This window comes from Vulpes vulpes, chromosome 13 (assembly GCF_048418805.1).
Source record: "Vulpes vulpes isolate BD-2025 chromosome 13, VulVul3, whole genome shotgun sequence".
NCBI lineage: Eukaryota > Metazoa > Chordata > Mammalia > Carnivora > Canidae > Vulpes > Vulpes vulpes.
Genome location: NC_132792.1, coordinates 27,270,246 through 27,297,790, shown reverse-complemented (window position 1 = coordinate 27,297,790; position 27,545 = coordinate 27,270,246). Strand labels below are relative to the sequence as shown.

General features: G+C 35.1%; 1 protein-coding gene across 2 annotated transcripts in view; it reads right to left on the bottom strand.

The window, feature by feature from the left end:
* The window catches only part of NUDCD1 (NudC domain containing 1), an 82,600-nt gene that overhangs the window by 17,404 nt on the left and 37,651 nt on the right, over window positions 1-27,545 (bottom strand). Inside the window, exons 7-9 of one of the 2 annotated variants that reach the window (XM_072734044.1) lie at window positions 23,082-23,226; window positions 18,326-18,451; window positions 15,232-17,296 (exon numbers count right to left, since the gene is read on the bottom strand). In XM_072734044.1, coding sequence (XP_072590145.1) covers window positions 17,171-17,296; window positions 18,326-18,451; window positions 23,082-23,226 — 397 coding nt within the window. In that variant the 3' untranslated portion in view covers window positions 15,232-17,170. Of the gene's footprint in view, window positions 1-15,231; window positions 17,297-18,325; window positions 18,452-23,081; window positions 23,227-27,545 lie in introns of those variants that run through there. The other variant, XM_025993355.2, reaches the window with a different exon arrangement.

Genomic DNA, 27,545 nt, shown 5'->3' with positions numbered 1-27,545 from the left:
CATTCCCATGACTTATTCTTTCCATCACTGCAGGCCTGTTTCTTCCACTCCCACTCACCTGTTTAGGTCATTCCTTTCCCTTTGGCAAGTTTGTTCTCTGTATTTATGGGTCTGTTTCTGCTTCTTGTCTGTTTTGGTTATTGGATTCTACATATAAGTGAAATCACATTTATTTGTCTTTTTCTGACTTAGTTCACTTAGCATAATATTCTCTCCCTGTGTCTACCCATATTGTCACAAATGGCCAAGATCTCATCCTTTTTTATAGTTGAGTAACATTCGTGTGTGTGTGCGTGTGTGTGTGCATGTGCCGGCATGTGTGTAAACATCTACATCTTCTTTATCCATTCTTCTACTGATGGACACATGGGTTGCTTCCATATTTTGGCTATTGTGAATAATACAGAAATGAATACATGGGTGCAATACCTTTTAGGGTTTTTTGTTTTTGCTTTTAGAGAGGAAGAGAGAAGATAGGAGAGGAGCAGAGGGAGAGAGAGAATGTTGAACAGGCTCCACACCCAGCCAGAGCCTGACAAGGGGCTCCATCTCACGACTTTGAGATCATGACCTGAGCCTAAATCAAGAGTTGGACACTTAATCAACTAAGCCACCCAGGCACTCGTGCATATTATCTTTATGAATTGTTTTTGTTTTCTATGGGTATATATCCAGTAGTGGGACTTCTCAGTTTTACTTCTTTACCAGTTGGATGCCTTTTCCTTTTTCTTGTCTGATGTCGCAGCTAGGACTCTCAATACAATGTTGAATAAAAATGGCAAGAGTAGACATCCTTGTCTTGTTCCTGATTTTAAGAGGAAAATTTTCAGTTTGAGTATAGTATTAGCTGTGGCCTTTTGATATGTGGGATTTACTGGGTTGAGGTATGCTCCCTCTATACCTGACTTTATTGAAAGTTTTTATCACAAATCAATGTTAAATTTTGTCAAATGCTTTTTGTTAAATTTTGTCAAATGCTTTTTCTGCAACTGTTATGATGATCTTATGGGTTTTTTATTCTTCATTTTGTTGATGTGGTTTATCATGTTGACAGATCTGTGGAGAATGAACCATTCTTGCATTTCTGGAATAAATCCCACTTGATCATGGTGCATGATCCTTTTAATGTATTTTTGAATTTGGTTTGCTAATATTTTGTTGAGTATTTTTATATCTATATTCATCAGAAATATTGGTCTGTAATTTTTTTTAAAGTGTCTTTGCCTGGCTTTAGTATCAGGGTAATGCCTTGTAGAATAAATTTGTAAGCATTCCTTCCTCTTTTATTATTTGAAACAGTTTGAGAAGAATGGTATTATTATCTTTTCTTTAAATTTTTAGTGAATTCACCTTCAAAGCTATCTGTTCCTGGACATTGGCTTTTAGGAGATTTTGGATTAACGATTCAATTTCACTAGTTATCAGTCTGTTCAGATTTTTTTCTTTCTTTCTAACTCAATCTTGAAAGATTATAGATTTCTAGGAATTATTATTTTTTTTTAAGACTTAAAGGACATTTATTTTTTGAAAGGGTGGAGGGGACTTTACAAGTAGAGTCTGAAGCCAATAACTAGAGAGGAAGATAAATAAAATACAAAGCCAGTATGTTGTGGCAAAATCCCAGAAAACACACTGAAAATTTTTTTTGCAGTTTTACTGTAAAACTGCTTTACTTTATACATAATTACAAATTAATATACAGCATCTGGGTTTTAACCCCTTTTTATTTAAAAGAACCTAGCACAGAAACGTTCATCTAGCATTTGAAAACAACAAAAGCAGAGGTATGTAAGGTGTACGGTAATTGCCCTCCTGCAGGTCCCGGCGTGTCCCACGCCCCCAGTGGGCAAGAAACACAGAAAACCACAGGCTGAACCGTGACCACGGGCAAGCTGACTGGGCGGGCCCCTGGACGGTGGCTGCAGAAGGCAGGAGAGCTCAAGCTGGGTTGAATAACTTGATAATTTTTTGCCATAGTCTCATAATCCTTTGTATTTCTGTGGTATCGGTTTTAACTTCTTTCATTTCTGCTTCAATTTGAGTCTTTTTAAATTGATGACTTTGGCTAAAAGTTTATCAATTTTGTTTAACTTTGCAAAGGACCAGCTTTCAGTTTCATTAGTCTTTTCTATTGTTTGTTTAGTCTGTATTTCATTTACTACTGTTCTATTCTTTATTACCTTCCTTCTATTAACTTTGACCATTGTTCTTTTTTTTTCATTCCTTTAGCTGTAAGGTAAGATTATTTGATATTTTTGTTTCTTGAGATAGGCCTGCATGGCTATATATGTCCTTCTTAGAACTGCTTTTGCTGCATTCCAAAGATTTTGAGTCATTGTGTTTCTATTTCCATTTATCTCCACGTAATTTCTGATTTCCTCTTTGATTTCTTCATTGACCCACTGGTTGTTTAGCATCATACTGTTTATATTCTATGTGTCTGTGTTTTATTCAGTTTTGTTCTTGTAATTGATTTCTAGTTTCATACACCATGACTGTAAAAGATGTTTGATATGGTTTCAGTCTCTTTGAATTTGTTGAGACTTGTCTTGTGGCCTAACATGAGATCTATCCTGGAGAATGTTCCATGTGCACTTGAAAGTGTATTTCATTTTGGGATGGGATGTTCTGTGTGTGTGTGTTAACTAAGTTCATCTAGTCTGTTCTGTTATTCAAAACTACTGTTTCCTTACTAATCTGATTTTCTGTCTTGATGGTCTATCCATTGATTTAAGTGGAGTGCTAAAGTCTATTATTGTATTACTGTCAATTTCTCCATTATGTCTTTTAATATTTGCAGGTGCTCCTATGTCGGTTGCATAGATATTTACAATTGGTACATACTCTTGTTGGATTGATCCCTTTATCATTATGTAGTATTATAATTGGTATATACTCTTAATGGGTTGATCTCTTTATCATTATGTAACAATGTGCAATTACCCATTCTTTGTCTCTAGTTACAGTCGTTTGATTTATTTATTTAAAAAAATTTTCCAGTCTTTGTTTTAAAGTCTATTTTATCTGATATAAGTATTGCTACCCCTTTTTTCCTCCCACTTCCATCTGCATGGGATTATTTTCCATCTCTGCACTTTCAGTCTCTATGTGTCTTCAAATCTGAAAGTCTTACATAGGCTGAATATGCATGGATTTTTTTTAATCCATTCAATCACCCTATATCTTTGGAGCATTTAGTACATTTACATTTGAGGTAATCAATAACTATGTACTTATTGTCATTTGCTGTTTTCTGGTTACTATTGTAGTTCTGTTCTTGTCTTGCTCTTTTCCTTTGTGACTTAAGTTTCTTCAGTGTTATGCTTACATTCCTTTCTCTTTACTATTTTGTGTATCTATTATAGGTTCTTAGTTTGTGGTTACTATGAGGTTCATATATAACCTCCCATGTGTACAACAGTCTATATTAAGTTAGAACATATATACTTCCTTTTCTATGTTTTATGCATATGTCTTACCTTATATCTTTTATTTTGTGTATCTAATTTTTAAAGATATATTTGATTTTACTGCTTTTATCTTTCAATGTACATGCTAGTTTTATAAGTGACTGATCTTCTTTCTACCTTTACCTGTATATTTGTTTTTACTAGTGACAGTTTTTCCTTCATAATTTTCTCAATTTTAGTTATGGCCTTTTCTTTTCCACTTAAGAAAGTCCCTTTAACATTTGTTGTGTAAGGCTACGTTAGTGGTGATGAACTCCCTTAACTTTTGTCTGGTAAACTTTTTAATCTCTCCTTAGATTGTGAAGGTACAATATTCTTGGTTATACGTTTCTTCCTTTCTGCATTTTGAACATAGGCCACACCCCTCTGGCCTGAAAAGTTTCTGCTGAAACATCTCTCCCTTGTATGTAACTATTTGTTTTCCTCATTGCTTTTAAGAGTCCCTCTTTATCTCTAGTTTTTGCCAATTTAATTATTGCGTCTTCCTGCACCCCGATGTTTCTAGCAGCAATGTCCACAATAGCCAAACTGTGGAAGGAGCCTTGGTGTCCATCAAAAGATGAATGGATAAAGAAGATGTGGTCTATGCATACAATGGAATATTCCTCAGCCATTAGAAACGACAAATACCCACCATTTGCTTCAACGTGGATGGAACTGGAGGGTATTATGCTGAGTGCAGTAAGTCAATCGGAGAAGGACAAACAGTGTATGTCCTCATTCATTTGGGGAATATAATAATAGTGAAAGGGAATATAAAGGAAGGGAGAAGAAATGTGTGGGAAATATCAGGAAGGGAGACAGAACATAAAGACTCCTAACTCTGGGAAACGAACTAGGGGTGGTGGAAGGGGAGGAGGGTGGGGGGTGGGGGGGAATGGGTGATGGGCACTGAAGGTGGCACTTGACGGGATGAGCACTGGGTGTTATTCTGTATGTTGGTAAATTGAACACCAATAAAAATTAATTTATTAAAAAAAAATAAAATAAATAATAATTATTGTGTCTTAGTGTGGACCTCTTTGAGTTCATCTGGTTTGGGGCTCTTAAATATGCATGTGTGTTTCCTTCCCAGGTTAGGAAAATTTTCAGCTGCTATAGCTTCAAACAGGTTTTCTCTTGCTTTCTTTCTTCTCCTAAAAACAATAACCAAATGTTATTTGCGCAAATGTTATTACACTTGATATTTCAGAGAGGTCCCTTAACCTCCTCATTTAAAGAATTATTTTTTTTCCTGTTTAGCTTGGTTGCTTTTCACTATCCTGTCTTCCAGATTCCCAATCCATTCTTCTACATTCTCTAACCTGTCGATTTCCTATAGTGTATTTTTCAATTATTGTATTCTTCAGCACTGATTGGTTCTTTTTATATTTTCTTTCCCTTTGCTGAAGTTCTCACTGTTTATCCACTCTTGTATCAAGCCCAAACATTACTCTCCAAACTCCATTAGGTAGACTGTTTATCTCCATTTTGTTTAGCTCTTATGGAGTTTTGTCTTGTTCTTTTGTCTGGAACATAATCCTGTCTCCTCATTTTGTCTGGCTCTGTGTTTGTTTCTATGTATTAGGTAGGTGAGCTGTGTCTTCTGGTATTGAATAAACAGTGGCCTAATGTAGAAGGTGTCCTGTGGTGCCTGGAAGTGCAATTCCCCCAGGTCACTAGAACCAGGTGCTCCAAGGATGTCCTTTCTGTGGGCTGCATGCACCCTCCTGCTGGGTCTGGGGTTGCTTGTAGGCAGGGCTGGCCCTCTACCCAGTGGTCAATAATGAACTGCCATGATTACTGTGGGCACACTGGTGGGCAGAGCTTGCCACGAGCATGATCAGCCTTTATGCTAGCTGTCTGTAATGACTGCAGGTACACTGGCTTGCTCCTGGCAATTGGCTGAGAGGCCTGGCTATAGCTACTGTGGGCATGCTGGTGGTGGTGGGAGGGGGTGCTTAGGTTCCCCTTCCTGGGGCAGGAATTGCTTTAGAGGGACAGTGGTTCTGGTCAGGGCTGCCCACCAGATGGTCCAGGCTGAAGCCACTTTGGAGGAGCATGTGCTGGGGGGGGGGGGGCAGACTGGGAGTGGTAAGTCTACAAGGAATGATGGAGTGGGGAAAGGAGCATTGCAGAGTAGTTGGGAGAATATCAAAATTGGCTCCCACATGCTTCCAGCCAGCTAGGGTGAAGAAGGGCACGAAAAATGGTATTTGCCAGCACCTCTGTTCCCAGTGAAAGTTCCTACAGATTCCTGCCCCTCTGGCACATGTCCTAAATTAGGCAATACATTTCTATGTTTAACCCTAAGTACTTTTTTTTTTTTAATTTTTATTTATTTATGATAGTCACACAGAGAGAGAGAGGCAGAGACATAGGCAGAGGGAGAAGCAGGCTCCATGCACCGGGAGCCCGATGTGGGATTCGATCCCGGGTCTCCAGGATCGTGCCCTGGGCCAAAGGCAGGCGCTAAACCGCTGCGCCACCCAGGGATCCCAAGTACTTTTCAAATTGATGCTTCTGTGCTGGGTCTCAGACCAAGTAATATAGCACAATAGCCCTTTAAGTGCGGATATTTGGTTTCTTATCTCTTGGCCCTCTCAATTAAGCCCCATAATTTTCAAAGCTTCCAGAGTTAAGCAATGAACCCTGCTGATTTTCAAAGCCAGATATTACGGGGACTGACCTTCCCTGTGCAGTTCCCCAAGGCCAGGAATACAGAGTGTGAGGACTGATCCCCTAACTCTTTTGAGCCTATGATATTCCTCTTGCTTGTGGGTCCCAGGCTGGGAGTTTGGTTCATGACCAAGTATCTCTGCCCCTCTCAATGTGGCCTTTCTTTACGCTTTTAGCTATGGAAGATTTGTTGTGCTAGTTTTTAGGTTTTTTCAGAGTGAGTTGCCTTACTGGCAATTTATTGGCATGCTCAGTGTCTTCTCACTCTATCTTCTTTATAGTAATTATTAAGTAATCTCACTCTCCCTTCTTTATAGTAATTATTAAGCAACAATTGAGGATGTCCCTGGCTGAGCACTATTTCAGATAATGGGAACCCATATACTGTAAAATGTGTATATTGTGCTTAAATTTCATTAATAAGTTGTACATATGTGGCATGTCCAAAACTGATGTTTGAAAACAGAAGAAGTCCTACAAAATTCTGAGTTGTATTTTTGTTTGAATATCCATTTGTAAAGTTAATTATGTAATGATGTTTTAACACTGACTAGAGATTGGAACATAGGAAGATACCAGATCTTAGCTAAGTGGCATAAAATACAATTGGGGGAAATGTACTTACGTTTTTACTTTACTAAAACCTGTGGACAATGCCCATTTTATAAGAAATATAAGAAAAATTTTTTTTCATGTTTGAAAATTATGAGATTGGATCTTTAGTGGTATCATAATGTATAAGACAATGTAAATTTATCAAGAAATACAAAGTACCATGAGAAAAAAAAAAAGCAGGTGGATAGAAATGCAATTGTGTTTGGTACAGGTTATGAAGAGATGGAAGGTAAAACGTGAAGAGAGGACTGAAAATGAGACAAGGCAGAACCCTTCAGGTATAAGGGTTTTAACACAAGCAGGTTTTTAATACGAGGAACAGCAGGAAGGCCGTCATGGCCAAAGGAAAGTGAGTCAGGAAAAAAATGGTCGAGTCTGAGAGACATCATCACTGGAGGGCAGTGTCTTTTAAACTATAGGTCTCAACATTTTTGGAAAAATTAAGTAGATTAAAAAGAGAACTTACTGTTTTTATCTCACTGAAAATAGTATGGAATGAAGTATGTCTTACGCAATAAGGATAGAACTGTTGTGTGAAATTTTTGCTTTACAGGTGTGCGTGTGTGACTGAATCTCAAAACACGTACAGTGGGTCACAGAAAATTTGAAGTGGGCTTATAGATCATGGTAAAAATCCTAATTATTCTAAATGTGACAGATAGGTAGCCAGTATAAGGAGGAAAGGCAGAGAGAAATGATAAAATCTACTAATCCCTTTATAAAGATTACTTTGACCTTCACACAAAGTACTTATTAATTCAAAGGGGAAGATGATAACTTAGGAGCCAAGGAACATGGTGAGTACCACCCAATTAAATTTCACACCACAACACTGCCATGAAGATCTTCATATGATAGACTAAAAAGGAAATATCATTTATGTGGTATTCCTGGCAAAATCCAACAATTCAATCTGCTCTTTAGGAAATATTGGATACAATTCATAAAAAGTACAAAATAAAGTCAATGTTATAAAAGCTGGGTAAATGGATATTCTAAATTAAAGGAGACTAAAGAGACATCACAACTAATTGCAATGTTTCTGAATCAGGAAAAAAAATTGCCATTGAGTAACATTATTTGAGCAATTGTAAAATCTGATATGAACTGTATTAGGTAACAGTTATGTATTGATGTTAAACTTCCTGACTTACATTGTGGTTATGTAAGAAAATGCCTTCATTTTTAGTATACATGTGAGGTACTAGGGGTAAAAGGATATGGTATGTGCAACTCATTCCTAAATGTTTTAATAAATAGAATAGGAGAAAGAAAAAATAAATGTGGCAAATGTTAATAACTGCTATAAAATCTAAGTGAAGGATATTGTTATAAGCTAAACTGTAATCCTCCCAAAGTCATATGTTTAAGTCCTAACTCCACACAGTACCTCAGGAATGTGACCTTATTTGGAGACAGAACGTTTAAAAGTGTGGTTAAATTAAACTGAGGTCATTAGGGTGGGTCCTAATCCAATATATGACTGGTATCCTTGGAAGAGATTAGGAAACAAACACAAGTACAAGGACCACGTGATTACTAAAAGGAGAAGATAGCTATCTATCTATAAACCAAGGAGAGAGCCTTCAGAAGAATTTAACCAAACTAACACCTGGATCTCTGACTTGTAGCCTCTAGAACTGTAAAAAACAAATTTCCTTTGTTTAAATGACCTAGTCTGTGGTACTTTGTTATGGAGGCCATATTAGGAAAATTATTAAATAGCTTAATTTCTTTTTTGAAAAAAAGATTTATTTATCTCAGAATGCGTGTGCATCCAAGTGGGGGAGAGGAGAGGAAGAGGGAGACTCTCAAGCAGACTCCCTGCTAAGTGCAGAGCCCCACAGCTTGATCTCATGACCAGTACCAAAATCAAGAGTCAGACTTGAGCCATCCAGCACTCCAATATAGCTTAATTTCTGATACTTGGTCAAATTTGATACAATGCAAATAAAAATATTGGATACTCCATCCAAGCAATGTACAAAAGTAAAGAGGTTCAAAGACCAAAAAATTTGAGAACCACTGGTTTAGGTACTTTCTAACTTCTGATCTTATCCTTAATACCTTCTTAAAAGACTTAGTGTATTGGATACATGCCTTTTCTACTAGCTCTCATAACGACACTAACCTAAAAGAATTATTTCCTCTTTGTAACTCCTCTGCTTCCTGTCTTGATGGCTTTATTTGTAACTTGCAAGTATTTTTTTCAGCTATTTCAGTCTTGTTTTAAGTAGTGTATGATGAATGCCATCTGATCTGATCTCAGAAACTCACTGTAATTTAATTTTTAAAAATATCCTATCACACAAAAATATCCTCATTTTGATTGCTCAAGTCTGTATTTAATTTGGTCACTATATTATATATGTAGTTAATTTCTTTTGAATAACAGTAATCAACTACATATATAATTTTGAATTTTCTAGTAATCACATTAAAAGGTAATAAAAACAGGAAAAAAGTCTTAGTAATATATTTAACCAAGCATATCTAAACTAAATTCATAAAGAAGTTATTAATATATTTTATATTCTTTTTATTCTAAGACTTCAAAATCTGGTTGTGTATTTCACCCTTACAGTACATCTCAATTCAGAAAAGCTGTATTTCAAATGCTCATTAACTACTATGCGGTTAGTGGCTACTATTTTGTATAGCATAGCTCAAGATGGAAGCAAAAATAATTCTTCATTTGTATTTGAATTCTGATTTGAGCTTTATATCCCAGTGACCACATCTTTTACTTTTCTTTCTCAGATCTACTATTTAATATTTCTCTTTTATTGTGCTGCTGCATATATTCATTTAACATTTTATTTTCCAAATGCCAAATTCTTAACCCTGATTTCCATTTCTCAGGAAATTTTATATTTTGAAAAATCTATCATTTATAATATAGAGTTCTGACCTTTTTGTTACAATATTGTTTCCTAAAACTATAAGGACATATACTGACCTTTCCATGTACAGGTAATTTCAAACTGTCCAAAGTCGTGACAAATGAAATTAAGAAGAGAGAATTTGAAGTAAACATTGCAAAAAGAAGTACAAATTGTCAATAAAGTACTGTTTGATTCCTAAAGTGGATGTAGCAGTGAACATCTGAAACACTACAGCCTACTTTGTTCCCCCTCCTCCAATGACAAGCAAACTGGTACCTTCTTGTGTATACCAAGAAACTACATTTGACCAGGTAGAACTTGACTTTCATATAATACACTGACAAGCCAATTCTGCCTTTAGAAAGATGTACTTACTACTTAGTTGTTGGTGCTGTTCCATTTATAAATGGAACATTTATACTCAAACAGCAATGTTTATACATTTTTTACTTCACAAAATCTTTGCTTATTTATTTAAAATATCTAACAAGAGAAATATCAAAGTTCTTATACTTCTAAAAAAAGGAACTTTGGTCTCAAATTTAACCCAACTGAAACAAAGATGAGATATTTTGGAGATTCAGTTCAAGATGGCAGTATAGAAAGATCCTGAACTCATCTCACATGGACACACTGAGCCTATAGCTACATATGAAACAATCCCCGCTGGGAAAAAAAAACCCACACCCCCAAGCAAGTAGAGGAGCTGAGACATAATCTTACCATAAACCATATATATAAACCTGGCACAGTCATCTACAATCAAGAGGGCACTTCAAACACCAAGCTACTTCCTGAGGATTGATAGGTTTAACCCAATATCAAGCACCCCAACTTTTATGACCTGCACTTGAGAGATGAACCTCCAAAACATTTATGTTTGAAAGCCAAGGCAGCCTGAACTGAAAAACTTATTATTAAAGAGACATGGGGCACACACTCACCAGTCATAGAGGCAGATGACTGTAAAGTACCCAGACTTTCTGTGAAAGATGTTCATCTGCTTATCTTATTAAAGCATCTAATTTAATACACAGCTAGAGGCATACTAGAATGCTCCTAAGAGACAGACTGGCAGGTGTCAACTTTGCATTCTCTTTCTGCCTCCCTCCAGAGTACTGGAATCTGTCAGAAGGGAGTCTGTACCCTTAAATGGTGCCTCAATTTTTGTGGCTGCCATCCATGAGGGGCCTCTAGATCACCTGGCTCTGGTAGCCAGTGGAGTTTATACTTGCAGGTTCCACAAGCCTGTATAGGACAGAGAATGAATTCTTAACCAACTACCACCCCTAGGGGAAAAGCATGGAGGCAAAAACCTCAAATACCCAGTCTTTCTTTTCGTAAAAGTGGCCGATTAGTTTATCTTCATAGCTGCAGCCTGAGGGGCAGGTTTCTAATTAAATATACAACTGAGAGCTAGCTATAACCCTCTCCAGAAATCTCAGAAGGCTAGGACTACCTTTGCACTCTCCCTCTTCTGTATTCGAGGGCACATCATCTCCAGAGGGAAGCTTGTACACACACCAGGCACCCCAGTTTTTAATCTGGTGGTCTCAGTTTTTATGGCTGCTACCCAGCAGATGCCCCCTAAAATGCCTATCTCTAGTAGTGGAGCTTTTATTCCTGGGTTGCATGGGACAGTTACACCTGGAGATGTCATTACTGGTCAGCTACTACCATCAGGACACAGCACTAGCAGAATGAAACATATCCCAGTCTTTCTGTGAAAAAGGCCTATTTGCTTGGCCTGGAACTTTAGCCCAAGGGATGGCCTTCTGGTTTGACACACATACAAGGACTTCTGAGATACTTTCCGGGGATGGAGATCATCAGGCACTATTGCTGTGCTATTCCCTTGCCTTCTTCCAAAGTGCCAGTATCTCCAGGAAAGGAGCTTGTATATTTCTCTGGCACTCTGATTTTTGTAGCTGCCACCTGGAGACACCTTTAGTTTACGTGGTTCTGGTGGACAGTGGGACTTCTCTTTATGGTCCAACATGACTATATTATTTTGCATACTTTAAAAGCTGTTGCCTGGGGGATAGGCTTCCAGTCAGCCTAAAGTAGCTGACTGAGATCCTCCACTTAGGGACACTGACAGGTTTTGGTACATTCTCAAATACTAGGAGCTACAAAAAGTAAAATAAGCTGCTTGTACAATCAAAAAGGTTTGAGAGACAAGAGCTAGAGCAGAGCTCAACATTAAGTTTCATCTCCTACAAGAGACCATGCCTGCAAGACTGGGAGAGGTGGCTGTTTTATGTAATGCATAGAAACCAACACAGAGTCAAGAAAATGAAGAAACAGAAATATGTTCCAAAGGAAAGAAAACAATAAGACCTCAGAAAGACAACTTAATGAAATGGAGGTAAGTGGTCTGTTTACCCAATGAAGAGTTTGAGATGAGTCATAAAGATACTAAGCACAGAAGAATGGATAAATAAAGTGAAAACTTCAACAAAGAGACAAAAAAATGTAAGAAAGTATCAAACAGAAGTCACAGAATTGAAGAATAACATCACTGAAAAATATACTAGAAGGCTTCAATAGCAGACTAGATGAAATAGGAAAAAAAGATCAGTGAACTCAAATACAAGGCAATAAAACTTATCAAATCAAAGCAGCAAAAAGATAAAAAGGAAATAACAGTGAAGATAGCTTATGGGCCTTATGGAACAACATCAAGCAGAACATATGCATTATAAGTATCCTAGAATGAAGAAAAAGCGGGCAGAAAATTTCCCTAATCTAGGGAAGGAAAGACACTGAGATTCAGAAAGCCCAAAAGTTTCAAGTAAGACAAATTCAAAGAGACCCACACCAAGACGTCTCATATTCAAAGTGTTAAAAGTTAAAAAAAAGGACAGAACTTTTTTTTCGAGAGGGCGATAGACAGCACATGCTTGAAAGGTGGGGCAGAGGGGTAGGGGAAAGAGAATTCCAAGCAGACTCCATACTCAGTGTGGAGCCTGATGTGGGGCTTGATCTCACTACCCTAAAGATCACGACTTCAGCTGCAATCAAGAGTCAGATGCTTAACCAACCAAGCCACCCAGGTGCCCCAACAAGGAGACAATCTCAAAATCAGGAAAAGAAAAACAACTTATTTTATACAAGGGACCCCCACCATCCCTCCAAGACTAGCGGCAGTTTTTTCAGCAGAAATTTTTCAGGCCAGAAGATTGTAGTATGATACACTTAGAGTGCTGAAAGAAAAAAATCTTCCAACTAAGAATACTCTACCTGGCAAGGATATTATTCAGCATTGCAGGAGACAGTTTTCCAGAGAAGTAAAAGCTGAAGGAGTTTATCACCACTAGACTGACCTTGTAAGAAATGTTAAAGAAACTTCTTTAGGCTGAACAAAAAAGGATGCCAAACAGAAGCAGGAAAGCATGTTGAAATACAAACCTCACTGGTAAAGGTAAATAATGCTAACTTTCAAAATATTCTAATGTTGTAAATATGGTGTGTTAATCACTTAAAGAGGTAATATGAACGTTAAAAAACAAGAGTAGTAAATACAGTGATGTTAAGAGGTAAATAATACTAAAAAATGTTAATTGTGGCATCAAAAACATAAAATTGGAGTAAAAATGGAGAGCTTTCAAATGCATTCAGACTGAAGTTATCAACATAAAACAAACTATTATAAATATAAGCTGTTAAATGTAAACCTCATGGCAATTATTAAGCAAAAACCTGTAGTAGATACACAAAAGATAAAGGAATCTAAGCATACTACTATGAACAATCATTAAATCACAAAGGAAGACAGAGAAGAAAAGAACAGAGAAACTACAAAATAGCTAGAAAAAAAGGTAGCAAAAGGCAATCAGTACATACCTACCAATACTAATTTAAATATGAATAGATTAAATTCTCCAGTAAAAATACAGAGTGGCTGAAAAGAAGGAAAAAACTAAGACCCATGTATATGCTGCCTAGAAGAGACTCACCTCAGATAGAAGAACACATAGATTGGAAGTGAAAGGATAGAAAAAGATACTCCATTCAGTGGCAATTATAAGAAAGCTAGGATAGCTATACTTATATCAGACAAAACAGACTTTAAGACAAAGACTAATAGGAGACATAAGACATTATATCGTGATAAAAAGGTCACTCTAACAAGAGAATATAACATTTGTAAATATTTATGAAGCCAACACAGCAACACCTAAATATATAAAGCAATACTAACAGACCTGAAGGAATAGAATATCCCACTTTCACCAATAGTTTGATCATTCACTCAGAAGATCATTAAGATGGGTTTAACAGACTTCTATATATAACATTCCATCCAAAAGCAACAGAATATACACTCTTCTAAGTGAATGTGGAATACTCTCCAGAATAAATCATATATTAAGCCACAGAGCAAATATTAATAAATTTAAGAAGAATGAAATCATAGCAAGCATTTTTCTGACCACAATGGTATGAAACTACAATCATTTACAAAAATAAAACCGGAAAATTCACAAATATGTGGCGATTAAACAACATGCTATAAAACAACTAATGGGTCATAGAAGAAACCAAAAGAGAAATAAAAAAATACCTTGAGACAAAAGAAAATGGAAAACAATATACCAAAACATTTGGAATGATGTAAAAATGTTCCTAAGACTGAATAGCAATAAATGACCTCCACAAGAAACAAGATAAATCACAAATAACCTAATGTTATACCTCAAGGAGCTAGAAAAAGAAAAGAGCCCAAAGTTACTAAAAAGAAGGAAATAACAAAGATGGGAGTGGAAATAAATGAAATAGTTTCACTGATCTTTTCTATTGTCTTTTTAGTCTCTAAGAGCTGGTTCTTTGGAAAAGATAAACAGAATTGACAAACCTTAGCTAGACAGACTTGCCAAGGAAAAAAGAATGAACTCAAAATCAGAAATGAAAAAGTTACAACTGATACCACAGAAATACAAAGGATCAGAATGAGACTACCATGAACAATTATACATTAACAAATAGGACAACTTAAAGAAATGGATAAAGTGAATTGGTAATCAAAAGCCTCCCTACAAAGTCCAAGATGAGAGCTTGCCTGGTGAATTCTACCAAACATTTAAATAAAAATTAATACCAATCTTTTTGAAAGTCTTCCAAAATAGCATAGGAGAGAACACTTCCAAACTCATTTTACAAGGCCAGCATTACCCTGATACCAAAACCAAACAAAAATGCCACAAGAAAAGAAAATTGTAGGCCGATATTGACGATAAACACAGATGCTAAAATTCTCAACCAAATATTAGCAAACTGAATTAAACAATACATAAAAAGGGTCATAAAATATAACCAAGGGAGTTTTATTCCAGGAATGCAAGGAAGGTTTGGTATCTGTAAGTTAATCATTAGGATATTCCACATCAATAAAATGAAAAATAAAAATCATATGATCATTTCAATACATGCAGAAAAAACATCTGACAAAATTCAGCATTTATAAAACACTCTCAAAAAATGGTACAGAGAGAACATATCTCAACATAATAAAGGCCACATATGACAAGCCCACAGCTAATGTCAAACTCAACATTAAAAAATTAAAAGCTTTTCTTCAAAGATCAGAAACAAGAAAAGGATGCTCACTCTTATCACCTTTATTCAACAGTGTTTTGAAAGTTCTAGGCAGGGCAATTAAGGCAGGAAGAAGAAATAAAAGGCATTCCAATCAGAAAGGAAAAAGTAAAACCGTCACTATTTGCAAATGACATATTACATAGAAAACCCTTAAGATTCTAGCAAAAAAATGTTAAAACTAATAAATTTAGTAAAGTTGCGGGATACAAAGCCAAAATACAAAAAGCTGTTATTTCCATACACTAGTTACATACTGTTGGAAAGAAAAATTAAGAAAATAATCTCATTAACAACTCCATCAAAAAGAAGTAAGGATAAATTTAACCAAGAGGTTGAACAATTTGTACTCTGAAAACTGTAAGACACCAGTGAAAGAAACTGAAGAAAACAAAAATAAATGGAAAGATATTCCACGCTCATGGATTGGACAAATTATTAAAATATCTATATTAAGCAAAGCAGTCTACAGATTCAATAAAATTCCTATCAAAATTCCCAATGGCATTTTCCCCAGAATCCCAAATAGCCAACGCAATCTTAGAAAACGCTTCCTGGGGCAGCCTGGGTGGCTCAGCGGTTTAGCACCACCTTCCGCCCAGGGCGTGATCCTAGAGACCCGGGATCGAATCCTGCATCGGGCTCCCTGCATGGAGCCGGCTTCTCCCTCTGCCTCTCTCTCTCTCATGAATAAATAAATGAAATCTTTAAAAAAAAAAAAAAAAGCTTCCTGATTTTAAACTATATTACAAAGCTACAGTAATCAAAACAGTATAGTATTGGCATAAAAATAGAGTCCAATGGAACAGAGTCTAGAAGTAAACCCACCCATTTATGGTCAATTAATTTATGATAAAGGAGCCAAGAATATACAATGGGGAAAGGACCATCTCTTTAATAAATGATGTTGGGAAAACTGGATAGCCACATACATAGAAAAGAACAAAACTGGACCACTATCCTTACATCATACACAAAAGCTAATTCAAATGGATTAAAAAGTTTAACATAAGATCTGAAGTCATAAAAGTCCTAAAAGAAAACAGAGGCAGTAAGTTTCTTGGCATTGGTCTTGGCAATGATTTTTTTGGAGCAAAGGCAACAAAAGCAAAAATTAAAAAGTGGAACTATTTCAAACTAAAAGGCTTCTCAATAGCAAAGGAAACGATCAACAAAATGAAAAGGCAACCTAATGAATGGGGAAAGATTTTGTAAGTCCTATCTGATAAGGGGTTAATATCCGAAATTTATAATTAACTTTTATAATTACATAGCAAAAAACAAACGATGCAATTAAAAAATGATTAAAGGAACTAAATAGACACCATTTGTCCAAAGAAGACCTATAGATGGCCATCTTTTACATGAAAAGGTGCTCAACAACATTAAATATAAAAAAATGCAAATCAAAACCACGATGAGATATTCCCACACTTCACACCTGATGGCGGCTGGGGGATGAATTAAATGTGTCAACAGCTATCAACATCCAGTTTTAAGTAAGTATTGGGGATTGTAATGCATAGCATAATGATTATAGTTAATAATATTATACTTCATATTTGAAACTGCTAACAGCGCAGACCTTATAAGTTCCCAACATAAGAGAAAAATGTCTATGTATGATGACAAATGTTAAGTAGACTGATCGTGGTGATCATTTTGCAATTTATACAAATACCAAATCATTGGAGTTAAATCAGCAATTAACACTGAACTGTGATTAAACAGTTCTAGAGTATGTGCAAACTGCTACAAATGTTTACCAAATATCATCCCTAAAAATGTGATACAATGAGGGATCATATGGACATTTCTTAACCTTCTGAAGACAGAACCTACTTACAACGAAAGTCTATCAATGCATGCTCTTTAGGAACATATTTTATAAAGAAGGTCACACAAGGGGGATCCCTAGGTGGCTCAGCAGTTTAGCGCCTGCCTTCAGCCCAGGGCATAATCCTGGAGTCCTGGGATCGAGTCCCACATCGGACTTCTGGCATGGAGCCTGCTTCTCCCTCTGCCTGTGTCTCTGCCTCTCTCTCTCTGTCTCTCATGAATAAATAAAATCTTTAAGAAAAAAAAAAAAAAAGGTCACACAAGTCAATCAGAAACACCAAAACAAATAAATGAAAAAATTCTTCACAAGAGTCAAAAGTAATATTATGAAACAGTCAATAGTAAAAAACCCCACAGACTAAAAATCCTATATCTTGCATGCCAATTAGTAAAGATCAAACAAAAAACTGAAGGGTAAGTAAAGATGCAATTAAATAGGTAATAACTGCTAACATAATGAGAATATAGACTGAAAATCAATTTGTTAGAGCCTTGGTCTAATTTGACTTCTGTAACTCTATTAGATAAAACCCCTGAATACAGTAAAAGGCTTCATGTAAAAAAGGGACTTAAAAAAAAAAAAAAAGCAGGTATGCCTGGGTGGCTCAGTGGTTAAGCGTCTGCCTTTGGCTCAGGGCATGATCCCAGAGTCCCAGGATCAAGTCCCACATCAGGCTTCCTGCATGAGCCTGCTTCTTCCTCTGCCTATGTCTCTGCTTCTCTCTCTCTCTTTCTCATGAAATAAATAAATAAAATCTTAAAAGAAAAAAAAAAGCATCATCATGAATAATGCAATTCGAAAATAATTTACTAAAGATGTATATACTATATTCTCTAAGACAACCACTACATACAAATATGAACACCAACAATAACATTATAGAGTGTCACCCAGCCATTAAATTAAATTGAAATGACAACATAAAATACTTATGTCATAATTTCAAATGAAAAAAGATATGAGGTTATTATAAATTAGTTGTAACTACATATAAAAATCTGAATAGCAAAAAAAAAAAAAAATAGCAAAAAAAAAAATCATAATATATCAAATACACAATACTACCAAAACAACACAACACTGTTTTATTGGGGATGTTGGTATAAAACTGCCATTTCATGAAGTGAGGAGTTTTAGATCATAGCCAGTAGTGCCAATCAAGCCAGCTTTACAAATTATACATTAGGTCAATCAATTACCATCTCATGTAACTTGTATTTATTCATAAATTTTTAGAAATATAATAATCAACTACTTACCACATGAGTAGTTTTTAATGTACTGACATCAAATCTGCATAAACTGGAGCTCTCTTCAAAGAAAATGTCACATTCTTCTAACTCTTGAGCATTACAAGGAGGTTTTTCTTTATCTGGATTTGGATTCTTAGATCAGAAAATAAAATAAACCATCAATAAGAGAATAGATTTCTTCATTCTTATAAATATCAAGATTATAGCAGTAATTAAAAACTAAATTTCAGGGACGTCTGTGTGGTTCAGCGGTTCAGTGTCTGCCTTCGGCTTAGGGCATGATCCTGGAGTCCCAGGATTGAGTCCCACATCGGGCTCCCTGCATGGTGCCTGCTTCTCCCTCTGCCTGTGTCTCTGCTTCTCTCTCTCTCTCTCTCATGAATAAATAAATAAAATTTTTAAAAACAACCTAAATTTCAGACCTAAGACCAATAAATCCTAATCAGCAAAAACAGAAATGGCAGAATGATGAAGTCACCAGAAAAAGATAATAAAGTAGGTTATATAAACATGTTTTATATACTCAAAGATGTAAAGAAAAACATGTGTATATTGATAGAGGTATGGAAAATATAAAAAAAGAAGCCAGTTGAATTGCTAAATATGAAAATACCTGAAATGGAAAGCAAAAAAGATGGGACTGACAACTAATGAGACAGGACCTGTGAGATTGAAGACCTGTGAGATTGAAATGAAATAATAGTCTATCTAAAATGAAACACAAAAAAACAAAACAAAACAAAACAAAAAGCAAACAAAAAAAAACACAACTGCAGTGACCTGTGGAACAGTATCAAATGGTCTAACAAATAAGTAACTGGAAGAAGACAGGAAGAATGGAAAAAATTTTGAAGAAATGGTCAATAAATGATGAAAACTATCAGCGTACAGATTCAGAAAGGTCAAAGAAACATGAAAAAAACTCACTGCAAATCACAATATAATGAAATTGTTGAAAAGTCATAATAAAGAGAATATCTTAAAAGTAGTCAGAGGAGGAAAAAAACACATGAGCAGAGAAACAAAGATACAAATGATAGCCAACTTCCCATCAGAAATTGTGCAAGCCAGGAAACAATGTAGTATAACTGAAGTTATAAAAGGGAGAAAATAAAAAACCATCAACATTGACTTACATACCTAAAAAAGATATTTTAAAAGGATGACAACAAGTATTTTTGCAGCAAATAAAAGCTGAGAGAATTTACCCAGCAAACCTACATTATAAGGAATGCTAAAGGAAGTTCTTCAGCCAGGAGAAAAATGACAACAGATGGAAATGTGAATTGACACAAAGAAGTGTAGAACAGAGGAAATGACAAGGATGTGGGTCAATGTAAGACATTCCCCCCACCCCCATATTTCTGATCTCTTTAAAAGAGAATTGACTGATTAAAGTTAAAATAACACTTACTGAGTTTATAACATTAAGAAATAAAATGTACAATAAGGATAATTTGTATGTACAATAAGAATAATACAAAAGATGAAGAAATGGAAATACATTGCGAAGTTCTTAAGTTATGAGCAAAGTGATACCTTTCAACGATAGAGGTAAGTAATGAATTAAAGATGTAGAGTGTTAACTCCAAAACTGCTAAACACACATACAAATATCCCCAAACAAAAACACAGAGGTATAGCTAATAAGCCTAAAGAGGAGATACATGCAATCATTAATTTTAATATGTTCCATTGCTTAATGCAAAATCACTGTCTGGTCTTATATACCTCTAGAGTAAAAGAATCCCAATGCTCAAGTGATAAACTGCATATATAAACAACAGAAATGTAATTCTACAACTGACTGACCAAATATCCACATACCCAGTTTCCCAAAAATGCTGTCACGTTATTGAGAACTTAATGAAATGACCTGAGAAAGCCTCTGAAACGAAACGGCAGGGAGTTATACAGATCTGTATTATCAAACCTGTCCATGTCTCACCCACTAGTTGTGGTTGTCTGTTCCAGCCTACGTATCAGTGGAAACCATTCTGGTTGTTATGGTTGGCTGGGAATGCAATTACCAGCCAATTAGCTGGGGGCATTTTTTCAACAGTTCAAGAACATATATATTTATTTGTCCAGCAGCATACAAAAAGCACCTTCTGTACTCCTCCCTCCTTTCCCCTTTCCATTACCTGTTGAAGAGGGCAAAAATTAAAAGTTCAGGACTATCAAGGCAGCCACATTCTAAAAGGACAAGATTACAGAGAAAGGGGAGTTACAGAGAACCCTAGACTCTGCGGCTTCTCTGTAGCCATTTACTGATTTTCAAGCTGAGCTGAAAAAGACAAGTGGAAAGCAGCAGCAGGCAAGGGGTTCAAAAGTTGACTGTTGATATTATTCAAGTGCTCAGAAGACAAAAATTAAAGATTAGGGCTCACACAGGAGAAGCCCTGGAAAACATCCTAGACTCTGAGCTGACATTCATGAAAAGTTCTGCCCCAGGAGTAAGAACAAACAGGGAATAAATAGCCTGGGTGGCTCAGCCATTGAGCCTCTCTGCCTTCCACTCACTGGAGCTCACTGGATCCAGAGTGGAGTCCCACATGGGGCTCCCTGCAGGGGCCCTGCTTCTCCCTCTGCCTATGTCTCTGCCTCTCTCTCTGTGTGTCTCTCATGAATAAATAAATAAATCTTAAAAAAAATATATCAGCCACGTAAAAAAAAAAGGAAATACAGCACCAAATCAAATCAATCTTTAATGAGATTAAGAAGATAGTCTGAAATTTTGGAGGATGCAGGACAAGTATTGTTTAGAATGAAGTGTATAGCATTAAATAGGAAAGCAGGTTAAAAAATCAATCATTTAAACTTTCACTTTTAAAAATAGAGCAAAATATATCCAAAGTAAGCAAAAAGGAGAAAATACTCTAATAACAGAAATGAAACTGGGAACTGAAAAAAGACAATAAAAATGGAAATAGATGCCCAAAATAATCCCATATCTATGAGAAATTAAATTTATGGTTAAGAATTTCCAAAAAACCCCTCCTCCATTCTAGATGGTTTCAGTTGCAAATTCTATATTTTAAAAAAATAATGCCAATTCTATACAATCTCTTCCAGAAAAAGAACAAGCAGGAAACATTCCCCTACTTGTTTTATGACATCAGCATTACCCAGATATCAAAACTGGATGACAATAAAAATTAAAAAACAAAAACTACAGACCAATATTCCTCACAAATACAGATGCAAAAACTCCTCAACAACATTTAACAAACCCGGTTAAACCAGTAATATGTAAATAGGATAATACATCATGATCAAGTGGGGTTTATCCTACAAATGAAGAAAATGTATTTGACAAAATTCTATAGCCTTTCATGATACAAAATGTTCAGAATGACAGAAATAGAAAAAAAACTTTCTCAACATGTCAAAAATAATCCATAATACTTAACAGTGAAATATTCAATTATTTTTCCAAGATTTCATTTTTTAAAAAATTTTTCCAAGATTTCAAATGAGGCAAGAATGTCTGCTTTCACTATTCACCATTTCTATTTTATAGTGGATTAAAGGTTCTAATCAATGCAGAAAGGCAAGAAAAATTACAATGATTTGAAATACAAGACAGTCTTCAGTTGCAGATAATAAGATTCTATGTTTTTTTTTTTTTTCAAATTATAACAAACACACTGGTGTTCAGCCATAAATAATTTACTCATACAGACCGAGATTCATTTGAAAAAAAATCAAGTTTAAAAGGCAGTTAACAGCAATAATCTACAATATCAAAACAAACCTCTACTACTATAACTACTATTACATTCCAGAGGGCAATGCAATAAATACTTGCTGAAAGAAGGAACACAGTAGGGCAATGCAGCCTGCACGACTTATTAGAACACCAGGACTATGAAATCACAGTTTCATAGTCTTATATATGAATTCTAGTGATTCCTGAGATTTTTAATTATTGCTGGCAGACATGAAACTTGGTTTCTCCATTTTGGCCATGCTTTCTTTTGACAGAAACATTTACTTCAATATTTTAATTTCCCTTCTACTTTAGGATACAAGTAACCCTACAGTATGACTATGTCTTCATATATTTTTCCTCATTGCTCTAACTCCACAGATGGCAATAAGTCAGACATTTTATATGTGCTGATATAATTTTTGGTGAAGAAGCCTATAACTGAAATTCTTGTATACTTTATTCAAATTTTTAATATTATTTTAAAAGTTATCAGATTGGAACATTTCAACAAAATCTCATAGTTGAATTAGTATATTATTGTAATCATTACAATGAATTACTCTATCAATCAAAATCATAGTAAATATTTTAACCCCTTGTGTCTAAAATAACCTAGAAAATTTCAATGATGACAAGTAGATTATTTGCTTAGGTAGACAGGAAAATCATAATTTTTGTCCCTGTAACAGTCTACTGATTTTTCTAGAAAAGAACATATATACTTGTGTATATGTGTGAATATATATGTATGCATGCATGTGTATACATATATATGTACACACACAGATACATATGTGTACACCCACCTTATATATAACAATCACACACACACACACACACACACACACACACACACATATATATGTATTCATGTAGTGTAAGGAATGAATATTAGAATTTAAACTATATTCAAACACCAGTCTGGAGTGCCTAATCTATGTCTCTAACATTAACAAATGCAAAATAATGTGTGAAAAACATGGCATAATCCTCATATAACATACTTCTGGGCCTTTGGAAAGTGACACTACTACTGTAATTGCTTACCAGTTCTTCAGAGGTCAAATGCATCAAACGTTCAGCTACTGCAGCACATTGGGCTGAGTCTCTTATAAACTCTCCTTGTTTATCACCGACCACGAGCTCTGGCCATGTTAGTCCTTCATTCTTTTTAATCAAAAAAATCTCCAAGCTAGAAGTTAAAAGAGAAAGTATGTTACATTAAGCAGCTATACAAATTATGTAACCAACACCAAACTCTTCCACTGAATTTATTCCTGTTGGTGTCCAGAGATGCTTTACCAAAACTTGTATTAATTTTAATATTACATATGATGGAAAATCTGTAATCCAAGGGTAAATAATTTATACTAAAAAAAATAAAAATAAAAATAATTTATACTAAATAAACAAACAAGACAGTACCACTGGAAATAGTATGTCAAATGACTTGATGAGAAGAGTGACTGGCAAGAGTTAAGACCACTGAGAAAATACTGTTGTAGTCCAGGTATGCAGGCTATTACTGAACTTAAGTGACAGAAGTGCAAGCAGTGTGGATCTAGGAGATATTTTATTGGGGAGTAGTGGTGGTGGTGAGGGTAGTGACTGGGTGGGCACATAGAGTTAACTGGAAAGAGACTAAAACTAAAGGTGCCTCTTGGCACATGGAGCCAACAACAATTAGCTTCACTTTCCTAAACTGTAGCCATAATATATAATTCTTAATGTAAACATCAGACAAGTTAGATCAATTATTAAAATACAGATTTTAAAGAATTGAAAAGAAAGTAGAAATTAAAAATTAACTCTGGTAACTCCTTAGGGAAAACAGTTGTTAATGTGGTCTGTATCAACTGAAAATCTAATTCTGTATATTTAAACCATTCAACACAAATTCCGAATACACAAAAAAGAGCCCATCAAGGAATCCTGAGATTAAAGGTGTGATGTAGCAGGAAGGGGAGAGAGAGCTAAGTCAGGGCACAGGAGTTGTCCATGTGCTTCTTGAATAGGAAGGGAAATTCATGTAAGCTACTATAGGAGTAGCTGTTGCTAGAACACAAAGTGGGGTGGTGGTAGCTGTTCCATTGGAAAGCAACCTTTTCCACGTGTCATCTCTGGTACACGTGTGCCATACTAACCCATGCCCTGGAACACAACTGCAATGAAAAATATTGCAAGGACACAATAATAACTATTACCATAATTATCAAATAGAACATGCAAGCCTATCAGTTATTCTTTTTCAATGCTGTTATTATCACCACCTCATGAATTAATTACGGCACTTTAAATTTTTCTGAAACTACTTATTTTAAGAGACTATACAAAATATCTTTTCAGTGTAATGAGTTCCTATCATTAGCATTAAAAATTACTACTATAATATATTCTCTAAGAGGAAGGTTATCTTGAAGATGATGATGATGATGAAGAATCATCACAGCAAATCTTACATAATCTTCCCCATATGCCAGGTGCAGTCTTAAGCACTTTACATATTTTAACTCATTGATTGCTCACGACAACCAAAAAAAGTTAAGTACTATTTTCATCTTCAATTGACAAGTAAGATAAAAAGAAAAAAACACTGAAAAGTTAAGTAACCTTGCCAAAATCACAAGCTAGTAAAGCAGTCTGGTTCTAAGTCTATGTTCCTCACTATTGTACTACTCTGCCTCTCTGAAAAAATATATATAAAAAACTACTAAAGAAATTTTACTGTGACCAGAATGTAATAAATACTGTTTTTAGTCAGTTGCTACTTAAAGAAGTTAGAATTCATACAATCTCATTTATAAAGAATTTCTGAACCATCATTAAATTTGCATACCTCATCAATGCAACCCTTTTTAGCACAACTGCATTTCTACATTTTAAAACTAGTATCATATCCTACTATCCAAGCAAAAAACATATAACCCCATACATAATAACCTACAGACTAGTGAACAAATCCTTCTAAAGTGAGAGAGAACATTAACTATTCAAAACTGAGAGATATGAATAATTTAATCAAGTACAGAAAATCATGTTTATCCACCAATGTTTATCCACCAATGACACCACCAACACATCATCATAATCATCCTTTGTAATGTAAAACTGTAATCAAGTACCTTAAATTTAATTGGAAAACAATACTGGTTTATGCTCGTATATTAAATGCTGAAACTATTTGTGTGAAGTCTAGCTATTCTAGACTGTCACTGGGTTACTGCCTGGTGACTTCTATTAATACGTGATAATTTGTTTGCCAACTTATAAATGCTACCCTCAAATCTCTCATAAACATAAAAACATGTTTAAATAGAATGTGGAGATATAAAATATTTTTTGAAGAACATTTCAGATAATTAAGTTTTAAAAATATGTTAAAAAGTGTAAAGGGGGGGGCAGCCTGGTGGCTCAGTGGTTTAGTGCCACCTTCAGCCCAGGTCATGATCCTGAAGACCTGGAATTGAGTCCCATGTTAGGGTCCCTGCATGGAGCCTGCTTCTCCCTCTGCCTGTGTCTTTGTCTCTTTCCCTCTCTCTCTCTGTGTATCTCATGAATAAATACATATTTTTTTTAAAAAGTGTAAATATACTTATCATGATGAGCACTGAGTACAGAATTGTTGAATTATTATATTGTACATCTGGAACTAATATGTATATGTTAATTATACTTCAATGAAAAATTAGTGATGAGTAATTTTATGAGATTCTGTTACGAATTCAGTGCGTTAGTATGCCAAGGTTCACAAAGAATGAGGCAAAAAGCCAATGTGCTTGACTGTGGGGATCAAACCATAGTCAGATAGGTGATTACCAGACACATTAGATTCCAGGTTCATCTTAGTATCCTTTTTCATATCTTTATTATCCAGGTAAATGGACAAACTGGTAACAAAATTAGGTATTTATTCAATTGGTATAACTGAATGTGCTATTAAGTGTGACATTCATTAAGAAAGGAAGTAGTAAGATTGTTGGTTAGGACTTTGTAAACCATTTTATCACCTTGAAAGTGGAATTTTTTAAAACTATCAAGTCCAAGTGATTGATTTTAATCTAGCTCAAGTCAGCTTATTACTCTCCCTCTAAAAGAGTAATACTTTTCTGAGAATTACAATAAACATACTTCCATAAATATTTGCAGGAGTGATTATGAAAATTTTGGAAGAACTATAGTGATTACTTAAACATACCATGTTAAAATTGGTTAGCAAGAATTACTAGAATGGTTTTAAAAAAAGCATGTGGCTAAACAGAAAGACAAGGGATCAGATTCATGGAAATCATTATTTTTTTGTTGAATTCACTGAATAATAAATTCTTAGTTCAGTAATACTAAATTATAAATGACATCATTACTTATCAATCTATCAATCTATGTTTCTTACTGCATTAAAAAAGAATGTAACCAAGTCACCAAATTTCCCAATTAACAAAATGAATTCAGGATCTAAAAGCATAAAGCTGGGCAGCCCATGTGGCTCTGCGGTTTAGTGCCTTCAGCCCAGGGCGTGATCCTGGAGACCTGAGATCGAATCCCACATCGGGTCCCCTGCATGGAGCCTGCTTCTCCCTCTGCCTCTCTCTCTCTCTCTCTCTCTCTGTCTCTCGTGAATAAACAAAATCTTTTAAAAAAAATCATAAAGCTTAAAATTTTTTTGAAGTAGGTATCTATTTCTTAGACTCTCAGGATTTGGATTCATATCAAAGACTCATATGGGTCCTATATTACGAATTCAAAATTGTATTTAAAGTAAAAATATCTAATTTTAACTATTCCTGACAAAACCTGACTCTTTTTAAAATTAAATGCCTAATATGATCCATTAATCTACCACAGAATGCAGTAATTACTAACAATCTATAATGAAAAGTAATTTTATTAATCCAAATAACTGGGGAGTAAGTAAAGTATCTGGGACAACAGATTTGCAAAGGGGCATAAAAGTAGGAGAAAGGGATTATAGTTTTAAAAGATACTTAACCTTTACCATTTGTTTTACATATTCGTTTTACTGAGTTTTTTATAGCTAAAATTCAGATTTTTATTATTTTTTATTATTTTTTTTAATTCAGATTTTTAAAAAAAGATTTTATTTGTTTTTTCATGAGACACAGAGAGAGGCAACCCAATGCAGGGCTTGATCCCAGGACCCTGAGATCATGACCTGAGCCAAAGGCAAATGCTCAACCAACTGAGTCACCAGGTGCCCCCCGAAAAGTTTTGATAAAGTTGAATATGTCATGTATTCCTTTTATTGTTGTGTCCTGGACACACAATTCACAAAAAAAAATGTACATGGCTAACTTACATAAGAAAAATATTTATTCTCCATAATTTTCAAAGAAATATTAACTATTACACTTGTGGGTATTTATCCTTCATATATATTCCTGCACATGAAATTATTTCCATATATATGCATATATACACATATACACATAAATCATTCACTGTAGCTAGAGACTACAGTCAAAATATCCAACAATAATGGACCGTTTTTATAAA